Genomic DNA, 10,438 nt, shown 5'->3' with positions numbered 1-10,438 from the left:
TTGAGGGAAAAAAAAAGAAGCCTATGACCCACATCTCCCAATGTTTGGTCCATATATATATAATTAAACACCACGAGATATATCATGTTTGACTTGAAAGCTAATCCACTTCCCCAAGTTCAAAGCTTGCTCAATATATAATGAGTCGTTTCTATTTGTTCCCACAAACATTTCATATGACAACAGTTACAGACAGTAATAACAACTGCTTAATCCTTTAAACTATAGCTAGCAAGCACATACCGATTTTTTGAACTCAAGCAACAGAAACATGAGATCAGCTGTTAGACCAACATTTCTTAAAAAGGAACAACAAGCCACACATTTATACGAGATTTGGTGTTCGAGATGAAAGCAACTCCACCAGATTTGATGCCAGAAAACACATCAAGAAACTTTTTAGCTCACGGTGTGGGGAGTGTGCAAAGCCTATCGAGAGCAAGTAAACAGCTGCTCCAACCAGCGCATTGTGGGAAGGTTGCAACTACTTAACTTTCTGTATTCTTATATACAACATGGAAAGAAAAAAGAAGAGATTCATGTGGATTATTGATCTTCACACTATATCACTTCCCTTGAGAATGTTGTACTTGCAGAGCGGGCAGTTGGCATGGATCCGAAGCCATTTGACTATGCATGAGGAATGGAAGTGATGGTTGCATGGCAGTGCATGGAGTTCCACCCCATCTTCGTATGATGTGAGGCAAATACAACACTCCTAGAACATAGAAGGGTCAGATCAAATTATAATTTGAAGCAATCAGCTTCGAAAAGTACAAAGAATCTAATGAATCAGCATAGAAAAGTCCGAAGAATCTAATGAATCAGCCGAAATAACAAACAGCCGTCAAACACCAAATTGATAGTGTTTGGCACTCCAAAGTTAAACAAGCAAACTATGCAAAGTATCAATTATCAATTCCAAACATGGAAGTTGACAGGTTTATGGTGTAATCACCTACACATACATGTCAAACACTATAGGAAATTGCCAACTGCAAGTGAAGGGAGATATGCTGCATATATTGAACAAATAATGTTTAGCAAACCCTAGTATGAAATAGGAACGTAGATTGCAAAGGCAGTAGGTTCTTTATTGTCATAGACAGTTGCTTGGGCACCTGAACAATAAACAAGCCACCCAAGCTAATGCTCACATGAAATAACTCATCATGGAACAAAAAGTGATTATAGTATCAAACTTGTAACTGTAACATGAATTTGTTTTCTTTCCAGATAATTATAGTTTCAAATTAGACAACATTCATGCAGCAACTAAATTGAGGAAATGCAAGGATCACTTATAATAAGAAGTTCGTTTTCCAGGGTAGACTTGCAGTTACTGTCTCGACATAAGAGACTAGGTCTGCACTCCAAGGCTATTTGACAAACTACAGGAAGCTCTACAGCAACGAGTTGTGCCCTCAAAATAGATGGACAGTCCAAAGGGATACCAGCTCACGTTTGATGGTCGCTTAAAATTGAGAAAGCAGCTCACTAGTACATACATCGAGCAATACATGCAATATATGCTGGGCTATAAAATTTGTTCAAGTGGATCTTGAATGTGCTCCTGAATAAATTATAAACACTTAATAAAACAGGTTCGGGAATGTGTTAACTATGGAAAACAAGCATTTAGGCTCAAATGTGAATCCATATGTTTATTTTAAGCACTATCAATCTCTGAATTTACAACTTTTCCTGCATGCATGTAATATTCTGTGAAAGTATTTGGCAAATGCATAAATAGATTCAACTATTTCCAATTGTCAGTGTTTAACAATTAGCCACTCTTCTCTAGTAGATTTTTTTCCCCTTCCCAGTTTCCATCTTAAAATACTCTGATGACAAACCAAGGAACAGACGGACTATGTTCTGCTAAATGTGAACTCCAAAGATGATACTACACTATTAATATTTTTTTGGTCACTAAATTTATCTGGGTCAACTTATCTCAGTTTCTCTTTGAACAAGACTCGCTTGCAACAACTGAAAGTTCATCTTCCAGACAGTAAGGATATTACCAACTTAAATGCTATCCCAATGAACTGATATTTTGTTCTTATCATTAACCGATGCTGCTCTTGTAGCGTTGGTGTGGCAGATCAGAGTATATGTTGGCAGGATGCTGCTCTTGTCGTCGCAGGTGTGACAGAGCAGAGTAGATGATAGCAGTTATGACAATTTTGCCTGGTTCGATTTGTACCATGCAAAATTTACTGGTCGAAGCCTCAACCGAGACAAGGTTCCCCCCCCCCCCCCCCCCCCCAACAAAAAAAAAGAAAAAAAAAAAGAAAAATCGGGTGGTCCAGTCTGGTCAATTAAAAAAAAACTGTATAAAGAGAAAGAAGTCGTGAGAAGGGCTCACGACTTCTCCCTCTTCCTTCGAACGTTGCCATCTGCCGCCACCTGCCTCTCCACCACTCACCATGCATCAACAACATGGTTTCTGATATGCCTCCTCTCCTCCTGCTCCTCCTCCATTGCCTCCTCTTCCTCCTCTTTTCTTCCTTCTTCTTGCTCCTCTTCTTCTTCCATCTTCTTCTACCATGGTACACTGAAACGGACCAGACCTGTCTCAGTCTGGCCATGGACTGCCACAGATCTGGGAACCGAAACTGTGAACTTGTATCTTAGAACTGTGAAAAGACATTATGCAGCATGTAAATTTCATGTTATTTCCACAAAAGTTGCAATGCAGTTTGCAAGCAGTCATTCATATATCAAACCCAATTTGTACTGAACTGAGAAATGAGGAAGCAACACAAAAGGAAGGGGTGAAAAGAATATACCAAGGAATTGAGTAGAGAGAACAGGTTATGATTGTATAAGATAACATTGACTGATTTGTTAAGCATTGCATTCTTCCATTCAGCTCAATATAGAGTTAAGCTGCAACATGTCAAATATGTTTCAACTGACAAGAAAAGAAGTTGCCGTTTGTTAACTTTATTTGCCTTACTTGTCAACTGATAAAATTAACAAAACCTAAATTTTGTAAGGTGTTTACATTCTTGCAATGCAAAGTGACTAGAAAGATTAGTTGTACTTGTTGATCAAAAGCAGAAAAATTGTTCACTATCAGATGAAAAAATATATGTCTGAAAATTTATTGAAGAAAGACTGCCAAGCGCTTTAAATCTGGTTTCCAGCCACCCAAAAGGAGATAAATTCCCACAATAAAATGAGAAGAAGGATCATTTTGTCTTCCATTTTATTTTAAACTTCGCATAAGCATTTCATTACTGTACTCACGAGTCTTCAATTTGTGCTGGTTAATGGACAAAGAATTTGTACAACACGGTGCTGACTTAATTTATGGTTTCACTGTTTGAAATCTTCATGCTGAGGTCATCAATACATCGGTAGCAGATAACACCCTTTATAGGTTCATTTCCTTCTAAACTGCATTGTCTATATGATGTCTGAGTCAATAAGTATACCATGTAAAAGTTAATGCAAGGAAACAAAGATTTTTAAGTTGTCAAACAGTGATGATTGCTGAATAATGTTTTATTTATGATAAATATAATGTCAAATATAGAAGAGAGATTGAAGCCTTGCTTCCAGTCAAGCCCTTGTATAACATTATAAAACAAGGTAGCAACAACAATAAGAAAGATTTAAGAAAGCGAATTCTGCCCTGAAGATGAAAATCATAAAAATGAGATATACAGACAACAAAGAATAATACCGCATCCTCCCGCAGAAGAACACGCTCACTTGTTGAAATTCCACCATTATTTAGAATAGGAATCATCACTCCCTCCTCAGGTGTCTTTTGCTCATTTTCACATGACTCAACATATCTGTATCTTGGAAGGATGCTGATATCTGCATCTGAGGCACCTTCCTATATATCCATCAATAGACCAATGAAAGTAATTATCTAATTTTATGGTCAGTTAATTCTTATAAAATTCTTATTTTTCTTATCAAGAATGACTTTCTGCTCTAACCTGGCCTGCCAGAGCATACAAAATCGCAATAATACAAGGCAAGCAGCAGCAGAGTGCAATCCCAATAACACAGGCCAAAGCGACACAAAAGATGGCAAAGAATACATCAAATGTAAGGAAAACCACAGTTAACCTGTGCATCATGAAGAAAAAGAATTATCAATGGACATATGTGTACTGTCTTTGAGAATAAGACATGCTATAGAGTGGTCAGATTAAATAACATCTTAAAAAATAATAACAGGTCATTAAGAACAGAACTAGCGACATAAGGGTTATACCTTTTGTATAGTAGGATTGTGCAACAGCCTTGATAAATAAAATCTTTTTTTTTTGGGGTTCCGACTTCCTAAATTTTGAACAGATTATATAACATTTCCAAGTTAAGCAAAGAAAAAGAAGTCAGTAAAATATGGGAAATATTTGTGCATCTTGGACAGGTTTAAGGACACTCAATTAGGCAACATATTTTTGGCAGCTGAATTTCTTTTAAACACCAGGTAGTAGCTTTTATAAAAGAACACTAGCTGATAGTTAAAACTAACATGCTAAATTAATGCTAAATAAAACAAATAAAATTGCAGTCATAATAACACTTTGTTTAGGGGCTTACCAGTATAGCCTAGGGGCATTCTGTAAAAGAGTTTCACCACCAGAGACAACCCAATAAAAGCCAATAATCCACCACAGGAAGGATACCATGGTATTAAGAGATTCACATCGTTTTGCAATGCTGGCCACCAATCATAGCTAATAATTAAAACAATTGGATGAAAGCATACTTTCAACAGCACATATATGCTACATACTGCAGGTTATCAAGAAAATTTAGTTGCCTATGGATGAATACAACATGTAAAACAGGAAAAATATATAGATTATCCATAAGATCAATCTAGCAAATTTCAAAAAAGAAAATATTGGATCTAATTAAGAGGAAAAAAAACCACTGCAGAATCCACATTTTAGTTACAACAAAGCCAAAATCTTCACAAAGTAGTACAAGTTACTTTTTGGCAAATATGCTTATGTGCTGCTCCTTATTGTAGTCTGACATACAATATGTATGATTGCCGATAAAAGTATAGAAGTGCACACATTTAAACACACACTATGATGGTGCCATCCTATCAAGGATTGTAGTGTCATGAGCCAAACACATGCCAACCTCTTCTTAGCAAGGTATTTATCGGCTGCCACGCTGCCCATGAAATAAAGTTCCATACTTGCAACTTCCACATATCCATGCACATGTAGACTCAGAATCATTCCTATTGAGACGGTATAAATTTGAAATAGAACAAAAACTAACCAAACGTAAATGAATAAGGTATGGTTAATATATGGTTGGAACAACCTGAATTTAGACCAAATATAATTAATTGTAACAAATTATGATAAGCTGAAACTGGAACCCAATTTGTCTTTCTTAAACCAGTCTAAGTTTTAGTTCAAGTCTAAGTACAAGTTTTGTTATCTTACCATCACAACTTACCAAATGCATTCATATTTATTTTTTCTCGGAGTTTAATCTGGTGGGGTCCAAACCCTTTGGCTAAATTTTCTCCCTCCTAGGGGCGAAAAAAAGGATGAATTTTGGGATGAGCGAAATCAGGAAAGTTTTTATAGTCAGTACATAGAAAGCCTAAAAAAGAATAATTATTTGTTTATTAAACAATAAATACGTAACTCTATCTGAGCCCTGCAATTCCTCTCTCTCTCTCTCTCTCACTGCATTTATCACAACAGAAGGCAGGCAGCTGCCAGCAAATGACAGTCATTAAGTTTTTTTTCTTGTTCCCTTTTCCCCTTCCACTTTAAAAGTTGAATGTCATTAAAAACATCTTTCCTTGAAAATATCTTTTCCTTATATTTTCTGCATAATAAAACCAAAAAAAGAAATCTATCTTTGGACTTATAGGAAAGTTTTCCTTTTGTTTTAATTATTTTTATCAAAATAAAAAGAAAAATTCTTCAAATCCTTTTCTTCTACTACTATTCAACATATTATTAAGAAAAGGGCCTAGCTTTCCACTTTTCCATGAATTTCAAAAGCAACATATTTGCTTTCCTTTTGCTAAACAATTTGTATTTGGTTTCATGAAAAGAAATTTTCAATTGAAATTATTTCTCCATCATTTGTCTCATGGCCAAACAAAACCTTATATTTTGCATGACACACAACCACCTTCTGGTTATATATATATATATATATATATATATATATATATATATATATATATATATATTCTAACTCATCGGACACGTTGGGTTGTGTACCTGGTAACTACTGTTAGTTAATGCAACAAGTAATTAATAATACATAATATACATGTTATCAGTTCAAGGAAATGTTAGTTGCAACAATCCAAACCATCATTTATCAACACAATATTGAATTTAGGAAAGCAATGACAAGAGACATACAAATATAAAACTACTTACTTTATGTGAGATAATGAGCTTTTTCCTTCACCACAGAATTATACTTGGTTTGCAACTTTGCATCATTCTATAAGATGTAATTGTAAAAGACGATCTAGTTACTAGTTATATTATATATCAAGGCCTGTCATACCGAAACGTACCGCCCGTACCAAGCGGTATGTACCGGTCCAATAGGTTACCGGTACGTGGACCGCCCGGTACCGCTACAGTGCTACAGTATTATACTATAACACTGCTACAGTATGAAAAATATAAAATTGTTCGGTACACCAGGGTGTACCGTTCGGTACGCCCTGATGTACTGCCCAGTACATTGATACCATACCGTACCGAGCCCAGGTCGAAATGCCGGTACAGTACGACGAACCTTATTATATATATCATCTCAATTGTGTTTTTTTTAGAAATGATGTTAAAGAGTGCACTGAAGAAGTAAGCTAGTTGGTATTTCTCAATTAATTTAACTAAAAAGTTAATGTTCATTCCAGGATTCATGGTGTACAATGTACTTTACCTAGTCTACCCACTACTATTTAGTGTCTTCAGATATTTCATATCAATAAAAGAATTATAGACCATATTACCCTGAAAATGCACATCAAATTTTCCCCATGTAGGCATTCACAGAAAAATAGTAAACAGCACAACAATTTAAGGTAATGTTTGAACTTGTTCTAACGTAAGATTGGACTCAATAAAGATAAGCTGAAGTTGATAGTAATACACTCATCAGACTCTTATAAGCCAATAAAGATAAGCTAACTCAATGTTTTTCAAATTGATTCATCATCCAGGTAACTATATATATGATGGCGATTTGATTTAGCACCTTCCCTTTTGGGATGAAGTAATCAATCACAGAGCCGGTTGTCGTAAACTAAAAATACTTAGTTGTTTTCAGCAACCAAAATTAAATGATATCGTTGACAAAAATGTAATAGTAGGCGGAGAGGCCCTCACATACTTTGGATGGTCAAGATGATGAGTTGAGCAACATCAACTATCCCACAAAGCATCACCTTCCCCTTTCCCTTTATTCTGTATTCCTTTTCTCAAAGCATCTCAAGTTTCAACGTTGCTTTTGTTTGTGAAGTGGATAAATAAGTAAACTCAAAATTTAACTCCGATTCCCAAATAGTATGCAGATTGGGGGGGACGACCAAAAATCCAAAACACGGTCTAAGAATCCTAAATCTGTCACTATAGTTTCGACGCAAAAGCTGCAATCTTTATGTGAAATCCAACGAAATTTAACTCGAATAATCATCATGACATACCCCCTCTGTGCGCTTCCAGTCCCGCCTTCCTCCCCGTCCTCCTCGCTGTCCACGGCATCGGAGTCCGATGGCACCCTCTCCCTGACGCCCTGTCCGCCCTCGTCAACATCCTGCCTCCCGTTGCGGCTCCGCCGCCGCCGCCGCCGGTACTCCGCCCAGACCAGCAGCACGTGGACCACGCACTGCAGAGCGTACCCTGCGACCCAAACGCGGAGAGGGGTGTTGGGCCGTTCCCGGGTGGTGGCCCCAAGCACGGCAACGGACACGGCCGCGAAGGCCAGGTTCCAGCCGATGTCGAGCGCCACCACGGGCCGCGAGTAGGCCCAATCGGCGCGGCGCTCCTCCAGCTGGAGAGCCGCCGTCTCCCGGACGAGCATCGAGGGGCCCCTGCGGCCGGCGGCGCGGCCGAGGAGGACTGCGAGCCGGCTCGGTCGGGGCGGCTGCGCATGCGGCCAGGCTGGCCGGAGGAGGGCCGAAGCGGTCGAACCCTCTTCTCCCTCCATCCCTCTCTCTCTCTCTCTCTCTCTCTCTCTCTCTTCTCGTTGGCTCTGTTTGCCACACTGTAGCCCTTTCGCTGGCCAGCTTTCGTTTATGATGGGAATGAAAGGGGTTAAGCATCTAAAACTGCAGTCTCAAGTTATTTATTAGTCAAAATTGCATTTGTATCCCTATGAAGTCTGCCCTTTTTTTTTTGTTTCATCCCTTATTTAAGCTAAGCATATATGCATAATGTTAGACTATAATGGCTTCACTCTAAGAATATTAATAGCATTTTACATTTTTTTATATTTTAAATTTAAATTAATTATTATTTATCATGATTAATAGTAATTTAAGAATTATAATGTTAGTCCTTTACTAATTAAAAGGGTCATATAGGTTATACTATAACTTAATAAGAGGCAAATGCTCCAAATTAATACTATAAGGATATATATATGTAAAAAAAATTAAGGTGTTTATATATATATTTGTGAGTTGAGTTGGCAGAGATTGGTGGGAGTGATGTGAAGTATTGAATGGTAGGTTTGGAAGGCAGATGGGTTTTAACATTTAATATGGTAGACTGGGAGATTGGTGGCACTTATTTTTTATATATTTTTTTTAATATTTTCAAAATTAGTTCTGAAAAATACATATTTAATGAAAATAAATTTACAGCTAACAGGACTGTTATTCACCAGCAGTAGTACTAATATCAAAATATATATTTAAGTTTTTGAAAAAAAAAATCTATTAATAAAACTTGAAATATACATCTCAAATAAAAATGTTAGATATGGTTTCAGAAATTTTCTTGTCAAAAAAAATTATTGTCTAGAGAATATTTTTCAAATAAGAAATAGGAAGTTAAGCAGGAAAGCATATCCACGATTTTTGTTTGAATACCCATTTTCTTATCAATTTCATTTGTATCTTGTTTGAAGGGACTTTGAATCGAATAGATTTGGGTACTAAAAAAACTTGATCCATGATGAGCATATGTAATAATGGAAACAGTCATAAATAAAAGGAAAGGTCTCATGGCAACAGTAAAATTACTTTTTTAGACTTAGAGATCAAAATTATTCTATCTGCATTTGCAAGTTAGATATATTTTTTAATAATAATAATAATATAATTATTAATCTTTCCCTATTCAAATTTGAAAATAAGGCTAACTAAATATAACCATGACTTATTGATAAGTAACTAATAATTTAGTCTTATACGATCGACACTTCAATATCACATGACTAATATCTCGATGTCATGTGATCGATACGGTCACATGATCGACACCTGGATCATATTTTAGTATTGCAACATCATGTGATCGATACTTCAATACTGAATAGTCAACACTTTAGTGTCACATAATCAATGTCGATCATGGGATTAATGGTTAAGAGAATCCATTATAAAAATACTCTCCTCCCGCATGCGCTCCTAAGCACATTTCCCAGATACATTTCTAACCAAAAAGTATTTGTCGAGGTTACTTTCAACATAATTTTGTAAGGTTTCATATCTTTTGAGTTGAACAAATATTACGTCGAAAAAGAGATTAAAGTTAACTCTCAATCAATATCAGATGAAATAATCAAATTCTGGAATACTTATAAATCTGAAATAAATATGGATGTAAGAAACGTTTGTCATTGAGGATAAGTTGATGAATATTTTGTTTTTAAAAGACTCTTTGGTGGACTTATTCATATGACATGGGATGGGAGTTAATTATCATGGGTTTCTGAAGCACAGCTTGGGGCTTTTTCCTAGAGAAAGTTCTGACTGGTAGTTGGTGTCATGTACTACCACATCTTGCTTTGATATTTCCGCTTTAGCTTTTCCCGTTGACGTTGCATCCGGAGATAATGTCGACAACTAATTGAATTATATTGACGAGATGTTGCCATCACATTTTTAATTCATAACCAAGAACACGAATGGGTGATAGAATTGCTAAGAATAATGCTGCGTCCCACGATTCCTCCCCAAATCTTTCTCCTGATGTTGTTCCTTTCACATACCCAATTTAGGGTTAATAAATAAAGTATATATATTAAAATGTTTGGTAAGTGGATCGCTAAATCAATATTTTAGAGGTAAATTTATGAGAATAAGATTTTAAATCTTCAATATTTTGATTAATAAATCTGCTACATCATCAACAAATTAATGTTTCCTAATCAAATATATCCATCAAGATACTAGAGAATTAAAATTTTTAAATCATGAATTAATGTGAATACAGGAGGTGATAGATTA

At 36.1% G+C, this 10,438-nt stretch overlaps 1 protein-coding gene across 1 annotated transcript; it reads right to left on the bottom strand.

Moving 5' to 3' along the window:
* Nucleotides 1-272: 272 nt before the first annotated feature.
* On the bottom strand, nucleotides 273-8,281 carry LOC135643824 (E3 ubiquitin protein ligase RIE1-like). The gene is made up of 5 exons (XM_065161189.1): nucleotides 7,688-8,281; nucleotides 4,576-4,695; nucleotides 3,963-4,095; nucleotides 3,698-3,856; nucleotides 273-718 (listed from the first exon to the last, which is right to left on the bottom strand). The coding sequence occupies exons 1-5, from the start codon at nucleotides 8,188-8,190 to the stop codon at nucleotides 557-559; spliced, it is 1,077 nt and encodes a 358-aa protein (XP_065017261.1). The 5' UTR covers nucleotides 8,191-8,281; the 3' UTR covers nucleotides 273-556.
* Between the last annotated feature and the right edge of the window lie 2,157 nt (nucleotides 8,282-10,438).

The sequence above is a fragment of the Musa acuminata genome, chromosome BXJ3-7, assembly GCF_036884655.1.
Source record: "Musa acuminata AAA Group cultivar baxijiao chromosome BXJ3-7, Cavendish_Baxijiao_AAA, whole genome shotgun sequence".
Lineage (NCBI taxonomy): Eukaryota > Viridiplantae > Streptophyta > Magnoliopsida > Zingiberales > Musaceae > Musa > Musa acuminata.
Note: the sequence above shows the minus strand (reverse complement) of the source record. Positions and strands in the feature narration are given on the sequence as shown.